At 38.5% G+C, this 18,333-nt stretch overlaps 1 protein-coding gene across 23 annotated transcripts in view; it reads right to left on the reverse strand.

Moving 5' to 3' along the window:
• The window catches only part of KLC1 (kinesin light chain 1), a 100,570-nt gene that overhangs the window by 46,448 nt on the left and 35,789 nt on the right, over window positions 1-18,333 (reverse strand). For 22 of the 23 annotated variants that reach the window (XM_077128418.1, XM_077128427.1, XM_077128419.1 and 19 more), the window contains exons 6-11: window positions 14,413-14,500; window positions 13,659-13,760; window positions 6,290-6,463; window positions 5,932-6,031; window positions 2,819-2,868; window positions 2,664-2,731 (exon numbers count right to left, since the gene is read on the reverse strand). In XM_077128418.1, the coding sequence (XP_076984533.1) occupies window positions 2,664-2,731; window positions 2,819-2,868; window positions 5,932-6,031; window positions 6,290-6,463; window positions 13,659-13,760; window positions 14,413-14,500 (582 nt within the window). The other variant, XM_077128434.1, reaches the window with a different exon arrangement.

Genomic DNA, 18,333 nt, shown 5'->3' on the forward strand with positions numbered 1-18,333 from the left:
TTCTCCACACCTCTCTCTTCTGTCTTTTCATATCTGTCTCTAGTGCTCCCTTTAGTATTTCTTGCAGAGCTGGTCTCTTGATCACAAATTCTCTCAGTGACTTTTTGTCTGAAAATGTTTTAATTTCTCCCTCATTTTTGAAGGACAATTTTGCTGGATACAGAATTCTTGGCTGGCAGTTTTTCTCTTTTAGTAATTTAAATATATCATCCCACTGTCTTCTTGCCTCCATGGTTTCTGCTGAGAAATCTACACATAGTCTTATTGGGTTTCCCTTGTATGTGATGGATTGCTTTTCTCTTGCTGCTTTCAACATCCTCTCTTTCTCTTTGACCTCTGACATTCTGACTAGTAAGTGTCTTGGGGAACGTCTATTTGGATCTATTCTCTTTGGGGTGCTTTGCATTTCTTGGATATGCAATTTTAGGTCTTTCATAAGGGGTGGGAAATTTTCAGTGATAATTTCTTCCATTAGTTTTTCTCCTCCTTTTCCCTTCTCTTCTCCTTCCGGGACACCCACAACACGTACATTGTGCACTTCATATTATCATTCAATTCCCTGAGCCCCTGCTCATATTTTTCCATTCTTTTCCCTATAGTTTCTGTTTCTTTTTGGATCTCAGATGTTCCATCCTCCAGCTCACTTATTCTAACCTCTGTCTCTTGAAATCTACCATTGTAGATTTCCATTGTTTTTTTCATCTCTTCTACTGTATCTTTCATTCCCATAAGTTCTGTGATTTGTTTTTCCAGACTTTCCATTTCTTCTTTTTGTTCATTCCTTGCATTCTTCATGTCTTCCCTCAATTCATTGATTTGGTTTTTGATGAGGTTTTCCATTTCTGTTCGTATATTCAGAATTAGTTGTTTCAGCTCCTGTATCTCATTTGAACTATTGGTTTGTTCCTTTGACTGGGCCATATGTTCAATTTTCCTGGTGTGATTTGTTATTTTTTGCTGGCGCCTGGACATTTAATTACCTTAATTAGTTTATTCTGGAGATTGCTTTCACTTATCTTACGTAGGGTTTTCTTGCTAGATGAGTTGTCTATCTGTTCATTGACCTTCAGTTCAGTTTTTTCTGGGCCTCCAGCTTAAGTTTTGTTTAACAGGGTAATTTTTCAGTTCTTGTTTCTTATCCTGCTTGTAAGGTGCCTTTTCCCTCCCCACCCTTAGGAAGGTCTACATAGGTATTACAGACTCCAGTCGGGTTTTCCCGGACTAAACTGGCCTCCTTTCGGGGGGGAAGGAGTCACCTGCGTCAGTGTTCCCTGAGGATGAGACCCAGCAGGTTGAAAGACTTTCCTGTGAAGTCTCTGGTCTCTGTTTTTCTTATCCTGCCCAGTATGTGGCACTTGTCTGTCTGCGGGTCCCACCAGCAAAAGATGTTTTGGCTCCTTTAACTTTGGAAGGCTCTCCCTGCTGGGGGCGTGGTGGAGATAGAGGAAAGGTTGTAGGTTGGTTTTAATGGCTTCAAATTGCCAAGCCCTGGGTTCTGAATTCCTTGAGGGAGGGATTCCACCTGAGTTGGGCTTCACCCCTCCCCTGGGGAAGGTTCAGGCGGGAGACAGCCCTGAAAGCAGCCTGTTTCTGCGTATGCCTGGGGCAGTTGCAGCCTGTGTAATCCCGCCGCTGAATCCAGAGACAGCCAAGCTTCCGCAGAAACAGCCACAAAAACCTGTTTCATCCCCTTTCCTCTTTTTCAGTTAGCCCAATAAGCGACCTCCGCCTTGACCAGGTTCGCCTGAGCTGGGGGCCTATTTTTAGTAGTCAGAATTTGTTTTTTAATGCCACAATTGGTGTTTGGTTGGATTCAGTCCCTGCTTTTAGAGTGTCTTTCCTTTCCCTCCGGGAAGTCACCTGTGGGGAGGGGCGCTGGGCGCCGGCCACCGGCTGCCGCGGCTTGGGGAACTCACTGTTCCAGAGACTCGCAGCCGGTCCAGCTGGTCCAGACTCAGGTACGCTGTGTGTCCGGTCACTATCGTGGCTCCAGGAGCTGTTCTGTACTGTTTCTGGTTATTTAGTAGTTGTTCTGGAGGATGAACTAAAACGCGCACATTACTAAGCCGCCATCTTTGCCCCTCCTCTCTTTTTCTTTTTATTCTTTGAATTTTTGGAAATTGTGAACTACGTTTTCAAATGAAAACAGAAAAAAAGAAATCATCATATTTAAAACTTATTGGCTAAAGATCAGAAGCTGTTGTTTTCAGAGAAAAAAAATTTATTAACCAAAAACAAAAAACAAACAAAAAACCCAAACAGATCTCCTTCAGAGATACTGGGGGATAATATGAGGTAGTGAGACAGCACAGCTAAGTCCTTAAGAATTTAAGAGAATTTGTCTTAGAAATAAATGTAGATTCATTTCAGTAAAGAGATGTACATTGCAGGAGATTTTTTCGTCTTACTAACACCAAGCATTTAGTACAGAAATAAAGGAGCTAAAACCCATGTCTTTGAGGTAATCACACAACAGTGAGAGAAGTAAAACCTGTAAAATTAATAAAAGTGTTATGGAGAACCTGGATAAAGAATTCCAAATATAGGCCTACGATAGTAGACTGTCGAAGGAACTCACGCATCCATCCATTCACAAACCGCCCCTTAGAGCACTATCCCTTCCACTGCTTTTGTTTTTTTTTTTTTCAGGTAAACAAACATACCTGTCAACTTTGCAGGCTTTGTACCAACCACCATATTCTCCAAAAGATGTTCCATCCTTTTGCTTTCCCTAATAAAACAAATGATTCCAAATGAATAATTATTTTGAACACAATATATCCAATTTGAAAAATTTCTCAAAATAGTCTATTCTTACTTTGCACTCTTCTCTTTCTTCGGCATGCATCCAAATGGGTTTATTTTCATCTAAAGAAGAAAAAACTACATATTATAAATTAAAGCCTAATAGAGCCCAGTGAACAGAACAGAAGTTTAAAAGATTCAGTGATACCAAGACTTTTTTGTTTTATTTTTGCTACTTAGATGTCATTTCTTACAGCTTGGATGGAGTAAGTTTACACAAGGAGAAAGCCTAGGGCAGATAGACTGGCCAACAAGGAAAAGCAGGAGAAGGCTGGTTATCTCCAACACAGGTAATGTGACTCAGAATCATGTGAACCTAGACAGGGATAAGCAGTCGTCACAAATTGGCAAATGTAGGGTTCCTATCACACATTTTGATTAATGTTAGACTACTCAAATAATGCCTGGAAGTACTTAGAATTTGAATGACCTAGCATTAAACAAAGGTCTATGAAAAATTAGTAAGATGCTAGGGGATAAAATGGAAAAAATACAAATCAATATTTCTTTAAAATCTTAATTTCTCAGAAAATTAATACATACCATCACTGAAAGGTTCTAGCCAACTAAAGTAAAAAAGCAGTATACATAATCATATGGGTAGTGTGGTTTCAATTATATAAATCCATAAGCACAGAAGGAAGGAAAGATAGGAAAAGCTCTATTTGGGACATGGGATTATGGGTGAATTTCATGTTCCCTTCTCTGTGTGCATTTTGAGGTCGTCTGCAAGGAGGATACATCACAAGCTCAAAAGGAAGAGAACCCCAACTCTAGCCGCAGTCCTACCATTCATTAGCTATCAAATCTCAGGCCAGTCACGATGTCTGTTCCTTGTGCCGGCTTGCCCCACTTAACAGTACTCTGAGTATTAAATGAGAATGCACTATGTAGCTAAAAGTTTAATGAACATTAACTATTCTTCTTCTTATTGTTAACTGTCAAATCATAGGAGAAGAGTAAACAAGTTTTAAATATTGGTTTCAAAAGAGTGAACATTATTTAAAACTTAACACTATTATTTCTACAGGTATAGCTATATCTCCTAAAGTAATTCTATTGCTAGAATTACAAGTGAACATTATAGTTAACACAGTGTGGTGGTCTGGAGCTATTTGTACACCAGAAAAACACCCATTCCTGTGGGGGTTAACCCACTGCATGTAGGAGTTTTTATGAGGTTATTTCTGTTAAGGTGTGGCCCACCTCAATCAGGACGGGTCTTATTCCTATTACTGGAGTCCTTTATAAGCAGAATGAAATTCAGACAGAGAGAGCGCCATAGGAAACAAGAAGCTGAAGGTCAATAGAACCCTAAAGAGAGGGTAGAGGTCAGGAGATACTGCCATGTGACAAGCTAAGGACAAAGGACAATCGGTAGCCAGCCCCGAACACCCGTCTTTGGGGAGAAAGGATCACCTTAATGATGTCTTGATTTGGACTTTCTTAATAAATCCCAATTGTTTAAACCAACCCATTGCACTGGTTTTTGCGTTAGTAGCCTAGGAAACTAAAATACAGTTTGACTTTCTGATGACAAGCTAGGTCTTCAATTTTGGTATGTGTACTGTAAGCAACAGAATGCCCATATAATACTGAAGGTCATGAACTGAAGCCTAATAGAACACATCTGCATCTTGCCTGGGGGGAGAGGCAGTGTCACCTTTCTGATCTATGTTTTAACATTTCTATGGAGACTAAATCTAGGTACAGGAAAATTGCTTTTAACTAGGCACCCAACAAATTGGACTTCATGCTACTACTTTTAGCAGAAAGAAGTTGGAAAATCACGAGGAAACAAGTCATCTCAAAGGGATAATTTTTATTTGTTTATTTATTTATTTATTGCACGGGCAGGCACCAGGAATTGAACCCAGGTTTCAGGCATGGCAGGTGAGAGTTCTACCACTGAGCCACTCAAACAGATAATTTTTAAATAAAAGCATTAAAGATAGACCTAGAATCATTATAAAATCAGTTGAGTCTATAGACAGATAACAGACATAAAAGCTCCCTGCAAACTATAAAACTCTGTAAATAAGCTGCTTGACTATCCCGCCACACAAGTGCAAATATAATCCATTTGCAGAATGATGAACCTCAGGTATCACTGTATTTTGACAGCAAGAGATTTACAACTCTGCTTACTAAGAAAGTACAAGGTGGGCCACAGTGGCTCAGCAGGCAAGAACACTTGCCTGCCATGCCAGAGGACCCGGGTTCGATTCCCGGTGCCTGCCCATGTAAAAACAAAAAAAAAAGAAAGTATAAACAAAACAAAATATATATCTGAAAGATTTTTCAAAATTGTTTTCTAGAAACTCTCCACAAAAGAGAAGTTAAATTAATCAAAATACCTCTCTCCCTAAGCATTCTGACTAACCAGTGTCTCCTACACACTAGTAATAATTGTCCTCATTCTGAACTCCATATATAATACCTTACAGAGAAACAAATTTAGTATGTAAATATTTTTTACTGAAGCATTTAAATTCAAAAAAACATTTATTCCTTAACTCATCTATTAACCACTTAAAATACACTCAGGAATACGAAGGGTACATGGTCATGGCTCTTTAAGACAGTGTGGAGTGGGACTGAGAGTGTGCATTTCTGCTAGGTTACCAGGTGAGGTAGTGATGCTGCTGGTCCCTGGTCCCTTGTTTTGTGAAGAACTTCTGACTACAAACAATTCTAGACAACATCAGTGGCTCCACGTTTTCTGGAATAAGTGCATCTAGGTTGTGCTTTAAGGCAAACATGGAGTCTAGATTCTGGCTGCAGTGGAGAGAGGCAGCCTGGAAAGGGAGGAGGATGCAGGGTAAGGATGGTATACCTGACCAGCAGGGGCCATGTCCACCTGGGCAGGTCAGTAGTGCCCAAAAAAATTACACATGGTAGGCATTCACTGTGTACTCAACGAATGAGTAGTTAAAGTGAATGGATAATGAAGGTATGATGTGCCCTCTCTTCTAAGAGATATTCAGAAAATTATTTCTATAATTCAAATTAAATTCTATCTGAAAAATATTGTGATGGCTTTGGTATTACCAAGTCCAAATTGGAAATCACAATTTTGAATACACATCCCTTATAACTGCTTAGAATCATGAGGATATTTCTTACCATCTACAGAACCAAACTCCCTTTCATGTGCACGGGTGAGAATCTCTTTGTACAGTGTTTCTGCTTGCTTGAACTTGCCTTGCTTCAGATAGCAGGAGGCCTTAAAATAAAACAAAGCATTTAGCATCCTACATACATAAATGAAACATACATTTCTTCTATAAGTTGAATTATAAAAACAATTGTGGCATTAAAAAATAAAAAAATAAATTATCTTGATCACAGTGAAAAATACACAACTATGTGATGATATCGTAAGCCAGTGATTGTATAATATGGCTGGACTGTATATATGTGGATATTTCTCAATAAAAATATATTTTTAAAAATTTATATTTCTGTGCTTCTGCCAACATACCAGGTTATTTTTTGTTTTGGCCACATTGGGGTCATCAGGTCCCAGTTTTGTCTGGTAGATCTCAAGGGCTCTTTGATAATAGTATTCTACTTCTTCATACTTGCCCTGGTTCTGGCAAAGTAAGGCCAAGTTATTTAACTGCTTGGCAACGTCTGGGTGATCCTTTCCCAAAACCTGTAAATAAAAAAACAGTGTATTAGAAACATCTGCTTCACTAACATCCAGTCCATTCACCACCCTACCTCCTGAAAGATCTTTCTGAAACATAAATATGACTGTGTTACACTTCCAAGCTTCAAATCTTAATAGCTCCCAATGTGGCATTTAACAATAAAATTATTTAACCATCATTTATTGAACTTTATGGGGAATGGAGGGTAGAGTGGCAGCCTGAGCTGATTTCCTGAGCTGACTACTTTAACTCTTATAATTCTTTTAACAATCCTACTAGATACGTAACATCATTATGCACATTTTGAAGATGAGGACACTGCATTTTATAAAGGCTATGTTTATTTGGTTGCAAAGTTCTAGAAGGGCCCAAATTTAAACACAGCCCTTTCTATGATACTTAAACCTAGTTCATAAGGACTGCACTGTGCTCATTCCTATGAGTAAAAAAGTAAATGCCAAGCTCTTCAAAATGATGGACACACACCCTTAAGATTCAGACCTGGAAGGCCCTCCACCACCACTGCACCCTACTTCCCCTCACACTTAGAGCTCCAAGTCTTTGGACTCTTTGAACTTGCTGTCCTAGATCCCAGGAGGCTCTTCTGGCCCTTTCCCATCCTACCTACTACAAACTACTTAACATTCAGATCTCTGTTCAAGTTCACCTCCTCAGAGGGGCCTGCCCAATACCCAATCTAAGGTAGCCCTCAGCCCTTCCCCACCAGTTAATGCATAAGCACATCACCTGGTTTCTTTTTTGCAAGTACCACAACCTGAAATTATCTTCTATTTCTTTAGTTATTTACTGTCAGCCCACCCATTCAAATATAACTCCTGCAAATGCAAATTCTTTGTCTTCCCCACCACAGATCTCAACATCCAGAAAGGTGTGGGAGCAGACGAATGAATGAATTCTTAAGGACTTCTTCAGGACCTTGAAAAAGCAAGTAATTCTCTCAAGGTCATGCCTTTGTATACGCGGTACCCAATAAGGTATACTCGCTCTCCATGCCTTCTCACCACCCACCTCTCCTTGCCTGAGAAACCCTTAAGCCATTTATCCAAGACTCAGGTCGAACACTAATCAGCCATCTTTAACTACCTCAACAAGCCCTGAATTGGGAAGAGACCTCTACTCTCTCTCTCCAAGGGCTCTATCCTAAAAGCCAACACATACTGCATCCCCAAGGTCTGTCTTACTGCATCTTTGATTTGTAAATCACCAACATTAACCAAGCATGGAATCATGAATCCTCAATAAATGTTTACTAAATGAATGAATGAAAGAGAAAACATATGAATGAATTTAGTGGATCATCATTCATATACTTCATAATACTCCATTTGACGTATTCGCTTGATGTATGTGCTCTCGCTAATTTTAACTCCAGCCCATTCAAAATCTGACCATTTTATTTCACATGCAGATGACAGCATAAAATTTTACTTGTATAATTTGATAATATGCCCCTTTTCATTTTCTGTCTCCCATTTCCTTGCCACATGACTCAAGACTGAATGATCAATCTCTCAAATCAACTACACTGATAAACAATCACAGAAAATACCAAGTTAAAATATTATCTTTAGTCTTTCATGGAATGGACCTTGGTACCTGAATCTCTATCAGACCTGAATACATAGTCATACAGTGTACGGCCAAAATTAACAAATCAATTTTTAATACCTAATTACCACAAACAAAAGAAGCTATTATTAAATATCCAAATATACCCCTCATTATACTTTTCACCATCTTCTCCATTTAATTGCAAGCAGTAACTAAATGCCTAACTTCTACAAGGCTCATGTTAAGAAATAAAGAAAAAAGAATTACAGGACTTGTCGGCAAAAGCAATATGACAATTGGCCAGGTTCCGGGCCAAGATGGCAACTTAACAATGTGCGCATTTTAGTTTGTCCTCCAGAAAAACTACTAAATAACCAGAAACAGTACAGAACAGCTCCTGGGCCACATCAGTGACCGGACACACAGCATACCCCAGTTTGGACCAGCTGGACCGGCTGCGAGCCCCCCCAGAACCATGAGTTCCCGAAGCTGCAGCAGCCAATGCCCCTCCACCACAGGCTGCTTCCCAGAGGGTACAGGAAAGGGACTTGACCAGCAGCAGGGGCTGAGCCCAACTAAATGCCAATTGTGGAATTAATTAACAAGTTCTGACTACTAAAAACAGGTCCCCAGCTCAGGTGAACCTGGTCAAAGCAGAGGTGGCTGATTTTTGCCCAGGAGCCGAGGGGCAGGGTTGATGGAAAAAGAAAAAAAAAAAAAGGAAACAGAGGTTTCTGTGGCTGTGTTTCTACAAAGGCTTGACTGCCTCTGGACTCAGCGGAGGACTTCTCAGGCTGCAACTGCCTCAGACATAGGCAGAAACAAGGTTGTTTGAGAGCTTGTCAGGAGTCTGTACCTTCCCCAGAGGAGGGATAAAGCCCAACTCAGGTGGAATCCCTTCCTCAAGGAATTCAGACCCCAGAGCTTAGAAATTTGAAGCCATTAAAACAAGCCTACAATTGAGAGAACCTTCTCCACCAAAGGGGGAAGAGTGAAATGAGACTGTCAATGGCTGAGAGATTCCAAACAGAGTCTAGAGGTTATCCTGGAGGTTATTCTTACGCATTAAGTAGATATCACCTTGTTGTTCAAGATGTAGTGGAGAGGCTGGAGGGAACTGCCTGAAAATGTAGAGCTGTGTTCCAGTAACCATGTTTCTTGATGATGACTGAACAATGATATAGCTTTCACAATGAGACTATGTGAATGTGAAAACCTTGTGTCTGATACTCTTTTTAGCTACTATATCAACAGAAGAGTAGAACATATGGAATAAAAATAAATAATAGGGGGAACAAATGTTAAAATAAATTTAGTTTGAAATGCTAGTGGTAAATGAAAGCAAGGAGTAAGGGGTACAGTATGTATAATCTTTTTTTTCTCTATTATCGTTTCATTTCTTTTTCTGTTGTCTTTTTATTTCTTTTTCTAAATTGATGCAAATGTTCTAAGAAATAATGAATATGCAACTATGTGATGATATTAACAGTTACTGATTGCATATGTAGAATGGAATGATATCTTAATGATTTCTTTGTTAATTTTTTTTATTTAATAAAATAAGTTTTAAAAAAAAATTTAAAAAAACAAGCCTACAACCTCTCCTCTGTCTCCACCACATTCCCAGCAGGGAGTCTGCCAAAGTTAAAGGTACCACATCATCTTATGCTGGTGGGACCCGCAGGCAGACAAGCAACACATACTGAGCAGGATACGAAAAACAGAGTCCAGAGACTTCACAAGAAAGTCTTTCAAACTGCTGGGTCTCACCCTCAGGGAAAACTGAAGCAGGTGACTCTTTCCTCCTGATAAGAGGCCAGTTTGGTCTGGGAAAATCCGGCTGGGGTCTATAATACCTAAGTAGACTCTCCTAAGTGTGGGGGGAGAAAGGCACCATACAAGCAGGGCGAGAAACAAGAAAACAAGAACCGAAAAATTATCCTCTGTTAAACAAAACCTAAGCTAGAGGTCCAGATAAAGCTGAACTGAATGTCAAAGAACAGATACACAACAAACTCATCCAGCAAGAAAACCCTAGGTAAAGGAAGTGAAAGCAATCTCCAGAATAAACTAATTAAGGTAATTAAATGCCTAGACACTAGCAAAAAATGACAAATCACACTAGGAAAATTGAAGATATGGCCCAGTCAAAGGAAGAAACCAACAATTCAAATGACATACAGGAGCTGAAGCAATTAATTCATACATTCATACGAACAGACATGGAAAACCTCATCAAAAACCAAATCAATGAATTGAGGGAGGATATAAAGAAGGCACGGAAAGAACAAAAAGAAGAAACTGAAAGTCTGAAAAAACAAATCACAGAACTTATGGGAATGAAAGACACAGTAGAAGAGATGAAAAAAACAATGGAAACCTACAATGGTAGATTTCGAGAGACTGAACATAGGATTTCTGAACTGGAGGATGGAACATCTGAAATCCAACAAGAAACAGAAACTATAGGGAAAAAAAATGGAAAAATATGAGCAGAGACTCGGAATTGAAAGACAATAAGAAGCACATGAATATATGTGTTGTGGGTGTCCCAGAAGGAGAAGGGAAGGGAAAAGGAGGAGAAAAACTAATGGAAGAAATTATCACTGAAAATTTCCCAACTCTTATGAAAGACTTAAAATTACAGATCCAAGAAGTGCAGCGTACCCCAAAGAGAATAGATCCAAATAGACATACTCCAAGACATTTAATAATCAGAATGTCAGAGGTCAAAGAGAAAGAGAGGATCTTGAAAGCAGCAAGAGAAAAGCAATCCATCACATACAAGGGAAACCCAATAAGACTATGCGCAGATCTCTCAGCAGAAACCATGGAGGCGAGAAGACAGTGGGATAATATATTTAAATTATTAAAAGAGAAAACTGCCATCCAAGAATTCTATATCCAGCAAAATTGTCCTTCAAAAATGAGGGAGAAATTAAAACATTTTCAGACAAAAAATCACTGAGAGAATTAGTGACCAAGAGACCAGCTCTGCAAGAAATACTAAAGGGAGCACTAGAGACAGATATGAAAAGACAGGAGAGAGAGGTATAAAGAAAAGTGTAGAAAGGAAGACTATGAGTAAAGGTAAAAAGAAGGAAAATTAGATATGGCATATAAAATCCAGAAGGCAAAATAGTAGAAGAAAGTACAGCCTGTGCAGTAATAACACTAAATGTTAATGGATTAAACTCCCCAATCAAAAGACATAGACTGGAAGAATGGATTAAAAAACAGGACCCATCTATATGCTGTCTCTACTCAAAGGACATGAGAGCAAGGACACAAATGGACATTTGCACACCAATGTTTATAGCAGCATTATTTACAATTGCAAAGAGATGGAAACAGCCAAAATGTCCATCAACGGACAGGTGGCTAAACAAACTGTGGCATATACATACGATGGAATATTATGCAGCTGTAAGACAGAATAAAGTTATGAAGTATGTAACAACATGGATGGACCTTAAGGACATTATGCTGCGTGAGATTTGCAAAAAACAAAAGGACAAATAGTGTATGGTCTCACTGATGTGAACTGACATTAGTGAACAAACTTGGAATATTTCGTTAGTGACAGAGACATCAGGAGATAGAAATAGGGTAAGATATTCGGTAATTGGAGCTGAAGGGATACAGATTATGCAACAGGACTGAATATAAAAACTCAGAAATGGACAGCACAATAATACCTAACTGTACTACAATTATGTTAAAACACTGAATGAAGCTGAATGTGAGAATGATAGAGGGAGGAGGGCTGGAGGCATAAATGAAATCACAAAGAAAAACAGATGATAAAGATTGAGATGGTATAATCTAGGAATGCCTAGAGTGTATAATGATAGTGACTAAATGTACAAATTTAAAAAACGTCTTTGCATGAGGAAGAATAAAGGATTGTCATTACTGCAGGGTGCTGAAAATAGATGGTAATTAATATTTTAAAATTTCAACTTATGTGTGAGACTAAAGCAAAAAAATGTTTATTTGGTACAAAATTTATATTTTGACTAGTGCATGTTTTAATATAACTTATGTAGATAGTTGGCTGAACAACATAAGTACATGCAAACTTGAGTAAGACATGAGATTTTGTTGGTTCGTCCAGAGTGAAGCCCCGATGAATTCCAGAGTGATTTGATCAGTGAGTGGAAAAGTATCTGCAAAGTCCCCTTTGGGGAATGGTGAGAAAGGGGGAAAATTCAACCCCCCTAGTTGAATTCTTGATATTCTCACAAGCAGTGTGGACAACAAAGCTATAGGCTGAGCCCCCCAGTCTTGGGGTTTGTTCACATGAAACTTAACCCCAGAAAGGATAGGTCAAGCCTACTTAAAATTAGGCCTAAGAGTCACCCCCAAGAGAGTCTCTTTTGTTGCTCAGATGTGGCCTCTCTCTCCAGCCAACACAACAAGCAAACTCACCTCCCTCCCTCTGTCTACATGGGACATGACTCCCAGGAGTGTGGACCTTCCTGACAACGTGGGACAGAAATCCTAGAATGAGTGGAGACTCAGCATGAAGTGATTGAGAAAAACCCTAGAATGAACTGAGACTCAGCATCAAGGGATTGAGAAAACCTTCTCGACCAAAAGGGGGAAGAGTGAAAGGAAACAAAGTGTCAATGGCTGAGAGATTCCAAACAGAGTTGAGAGGCTATCATGAAGCCTTATGCATTAAGTAGATATCACCTTGTTATTCTAGATGTAATGGAACGGCTGGATGGAACTGCCTGAAAATGTAGAGCTGTGTTCCAGTAGCCATGTTTCTTGATGATGATTGTATAATGATAAAGCTTTCACAATGTGACTGTGTGATTATGAAAACCTTGTGTCTGATGCTCCTTTTATCTACCTTGTCAACAGATGAATAGAACATATGGAATAAAATTAAATAATAAGGGGAACAAATGTTAAAATAAATTTAGTTTGAAATGCTAGTGATCAATGAAAGGGAGGGGTAAGGGGTATGGCATGTATAATTTTTTTTTCTGTTTTCATTTTATTTCTTTTTCTGAATTGATGCAAATGTTCTAAGAAATGACTATGATGATGAATATGCAACTATGTAATGATATTGTGAATTACTGATTATATATGAAGAATGGAATGAGTATATATTAAGAATGTTTGTGTTTCTTTGTTGTCATATTTTTTTAATTTAAAATTAATTTAAAAAATCAGAAAAAAGCAATATGACATTCACTTAATCTATAGCTCTGAGTTAATCTTCAGCTCTGAAAATACTTATTTCACTTTTAAGCTACATGAAGCATAGTTTGCAAGTACATTTTTAATGTTGTTCTCATTGACAAGTATATGCCCTACTGTAAAGGGAAATTCTACCTTGCTCTCTACCTCCAGAGTCTTTAGAGATTTCTCCTTTAATGAAAATCATTTCTAAGCCACATTCAGCTGGGACCCAGGCCTCCAGAATACCCAGTCCTCTTACAATGGGTCTTTAACCCCTACATGTAGAAGCCAGTCTGGTTGTTTTCCCGGCTGTCTACTTTATTAAAATTGTCAGCACAGTAGTCTTTTCTCAAAACTTAAAACTGAAGTATTTAAAAGCATATAAAACCAAATCTCAGAGAACAAGCATTCCCCTTCCTTTCCCACCTTCTCTCTGATTTCCAGTGCTCTCTTGCACAGCGGCTCAGCTTCTTTGTACTTTCCTCTTTTACCGTAAAGCACAGCAAGGTTATTCAGAGTGGCTGCCACCTGCCCGAACAGAGAGAACCACTAAGAACAGTAAAAGCTACCAAAAAAGAGAATATATCACACACATAAAGAGTGTATTTACACAACACATATTCATTTGTGTTCAATATATACAGCAAAGTACTCTTAACTGGATAAATGACTATAGCTTCAGCTAAAAGCAGAAGAGCAATTCACTCTAATGTAAACAGATTTTAGAAAGTAATAATGCAGAACACTAAAAAATTAAACAAATCAATATCAACAGCATATTCTTGATTTTCTTAAAAATCTCACTGGAAGACACAAAGCCAACCAAAACAAATCTGTATGCAAATCTAACCAGATTGTAATAAAAAGTCAATATAAATTCTTTGGAAAAAATTTATAGATGTACATGCAATTTGATTTAGGATCAAAATTGTGGGGCACAATCAATTTGATGTAGTGGCTGTAAACAAATTAAATGAGCACTGGCATAGGCTAACAGCCAAGTCCCCAACCCTGAAGCTCATCGTTGGTGTTGAGCAAGTAAAGACAGCCTACCTGCATCACCCAGTGAAAAGGCAGCTCCTCAACCTTCCCTGTTGAGTTTGATATGAAAAGGAACTGGGTAAAATGCACATTAGGGAAAACAAAATATAAACATAATGAAAGAACCAGGTATACAAACCGCAGGATGATCTTTGCCCAAAGTTTTTTCACGGATTGCCAAGGCATCATTCAGTAGATTAGCTGCATCTTTGTATTTATTCTGATCCCTAAATTGAAAAACACATAGTAAGTGCTTTATATTTACTTACTATATCTTTTTAAAATTTAACTTTGGAGGCATAAAAATAAAAGTTTATAACACTCAGAAGTAAAAAACTCGAACAGACATCTCTTCAAAAAAGAAATACAAATGGGCCAGAAGGCACATGAAAAGATGCTCAGCATTATTAGCCATCAGGGAAATGCAAATCAAAACCTAATGAGATACAATTTCAACCCATTAGAATGGCTGCTGTTTTTTAAAAAATGGAAAATTATAAGTGTCAGAGAGGATGAGGAGAAAAGGAACTCTCATTTATTGCTGGTTGGAATATAAAAGTGCACAGCCACTATGAAAAACAGTTGGTGGTTCCTCAGAAAGTTAAGTATAGACTTACCCTATGACCCAGCAATCCCACTTCTAGGTATACTGAAAAAATTAAAAGCAGGTACTTGAACAGATACTTGCACTCTGATGTTCACAGCGGCATTATTAACAATTGCCGCAAAGTGGAAGCAACCCATGTGTCTAAGAACTGACAAATGGATAAACAAATTACGGTATATACATACAATGGGATATCATTCAGCCATAAAAAGGAATGAAGCTCTGATACATGTGACAATCTAGATGAATCTTGAAGACATTATGTTAAGTGAAATAAGCCAGACACAAAAGGACATCTATTGTATGAGCTCACCGATTTGAAACAATTATAAAAGGAAACTCAGAGTCAGACGCTAGAATACAGGCTATCAGCGGATGGGATGGGGATAGAGAATGGGAAGTTAAAGCTTAAAATGTAAGGTTAATTTGGAAAGACGGAAATATTTTGGTAATGGATATTGGTGATGGTAGCACAACATTGTGAATGTAATTAACAGCACTGAAGTACATATCTGAATGTGGTAAAAAGGGGAAATGTTAAGTTGTATATGTGGCAACAGAATACCAATTCTAAAAAATTCATGGAAATGCACTACACAGTGAAATCTAAATTAAACCATGACTATAGTTATTAGAACAATTTTAAAAATGTGCTTTCATCAATGGTAACAAATGTTTCACAGCTATGCAAGATATTTATAATAGGATGGTACACGGGAATCCTGTACTTTATGCATAATTGCTATGTGAACCCACAACTTCTCTAATAAAAAAATGAAACTTAAACTTCAATTATTAAAATAATAAAAGTCAGTCCTCCAACTATTTCAAAACAAAGAAATAAATAAACCTATGCTATGAGAGGAAAGGGTTAGAAGGAAATTCATCCAAAAAATGGACTGGCAAGGTGAGCCTTGGAATCTGACCATGTGGAAATCCTAGCTCTTCCCTTGAAGATTTTGGCACTTGGACCTCCCAGCCCTTTACTGCTGGGACAACTGTTACCACTCTGCAGTGTGGTCCTGAGGGCTCAATGTACCAGGGCCAGCTGCCAATACAGAACAAGAGACAGAACTTGACTTTGCGTATCAGGGCTGACCCCAGTCTCTAGGCTCTGGCTGTGCGATTTGATGGCTTTGGGTTAAGTGACCACTCAAAGTCCCAGGTTTCCCATCTACGAAATACATAAATAACCTAATTTTCTTTATTGCTTTAAGAACTAAATAAGATAATGTTAATGCTACAATTATAATATGAAAGCTTTTATGTATTTCCCCAATTGAGTAATAACAGTTACCTAGCTTCTAGTAACCCTGAAGCCCACTAACTCTGCCCAAGTATATTCTTTTATATTTTTCTTTAATGATCCTACTAAACATTATAAAATATCTCAAAAAATTTTTAAAAGTCAGCAAGTACAAAATAAAGTTTCACAAACTAGTGCACAGTGAGTAAAAAAAAAAAAAAAAAAAAGGATGACTACCTAAGAGGAGGTTTGTGAGAACTAAACAGGCGATGTACATAGCATGCACTTTTAGAAACTGTGATGTGTCACAAAATGTTTGGGGTTATTAACTAGCCAATGACTAAGTCGTGCCTTGCTCGAGAAGCAGCGGGTCTTAAGTGTGGCCCTGGAGGAACAACAATCATCCTACCTAGGAACCTGTAAGAACTGCAAATACCCAGGCCTCAGCCCAGACCTATGAAAAATCAGAAACTCCGGGTGTAAGCCCAGCACTTCATTATTTCAGAAGCCCTCCAGGAAATTCCAGTCCACACTAAGATTTGACTATGACTGCTCTATAGCTGTGATGTCCAATACGGTGGCCAAGAGCCATATACAGCTTTTTATACATTCACTTTTTTAACTAACTGAAATTATTCTAAGCATCGTAAGTCATTCTACCAGACAGTGCTGGAATCCTGGCCCCTTTTGAGAATTTGATGACAAGTAGATTCCTCTCTTACTCCCTGTGGCCTCATACACTTTGTATGCTGCTTAGCAGGCTCACTCTGGACTCCTAGAGAAAGCTCCGCACAAGGAGCTTGGATTTAAGTGGAGCCACACATCTCAAATTAATTCTTAAGGCTGAGAAAGGTGAAACATAGTTTCCTAAATGAAAACAGAAATATACTACAGTAAGCCTTAAAATCTTAAAAAAAAAAAAAAAAAAAAGGACAACAGAAAACTGACAGATGAATATAAATGACTAAACATATATGATCAAAGAAACACAAATTAAAATGCAACATTCTAGGTGTTAACAAAGACACCACACTAATGCAAAGTATTCATAGAAGGAAAACCTCTGTGTGGGTGGGATATGTAGGAACTCTGTACTTCCTGCATGACTTTTCTGTAAACCTACAACTGCCCTTTAATTTAAAAAAAGTAAATAAATAAATGCAAAAATATATTTTATGGACAGATAGACAGACAGACAAAAACGGAGGGAAGAGAAGGAAAGAGAAACCACAACCCTCCACTTCTCCATTAAGAAAGAGCAAGCACCCATGCTGGCAAGCCAGTGGATGAAAGTATGGCAGGAGCACAGGCATCGCCTTTCTGAGGAACAGGCAGAGACTGCATCAAGAGTCATGCAATGCTTGTCATCCCCTTACCCTGTTTAGGAACTGATCCTAGAAAAAAATCCCAAAATCTTGAAACAAACTTATAAAGATGTTTATCAGTATAATATGAATGCTCCCCAAAAAAGCTTCAAATTAAATGACCCTTCATAAGAGAATGCTGAAATAACAAATTATGGTCTAGCCTTAGGATGGAATATTGCATATGTATATGAATGTACATATAGCTACTAATTTATTTTCCAAACTTTTTACTGACATGGGTAAACTTTTCTATATTTTACCAATTTTTAAAAATTATTTTTAAAAACTCATCTAATGAATGCCTGTATGGTTCCATTCCTCTTCAAGTACCAAAGGCCCCAACCCTCCCTTCCTTTTATCTCTGCCATCCCCATCCTGGCTCCAATTCCTGTTGCCACATCCCCACGGTCTAAGAAAAAGCCCCAACAGGTGGCCTTGCCTCCAGGCCCTCCACTCTGTCCTAATCAGCACCCTACCAAAGGGACTCTCCTGGCACACGATTCTGACCCCAATGCTCCTCATGGCCACTCCCCAGACCCTTCCAGCCTCATTTCTTACTACTGGCATGGAGCTACACCAGACTGGATTTGTCGGAGTCCCTCAAACACCCCCAATCCCCCCACCCCATCTCCACTGGCTGAAATCTCACCCATCCTTCAAGGTTTGGTAAAATGCTCCCTCTCCTCCATTAATCCTTCTCTAATCCTCTCAACTAGAAGGAGTCTTTCAGTTCCAGTAACACTCCTATGCTCTCTTATTAATACACCATAGTCTCTTTGCTTCTCTAAATTATATTTTATATGTGCACATAAAAAGTGTATTTCTTAAACAGGGTTATAA

This window comes from Tamandua tetradactyla, chromosome 14 (assembly GCF_023851605.1).
Source record: "Tamandua tetradactyla isolate mTamTet1 chromosome 14, mTamTet1.pri, whole genome shotgun sequence".
Taxonomy (NCBI): Eukaryota; Metazoa; Chordata; class Mammalia; order Pilosa; family Myrmecophagidae; genus Tamandua; species Tamandua tetradactyla.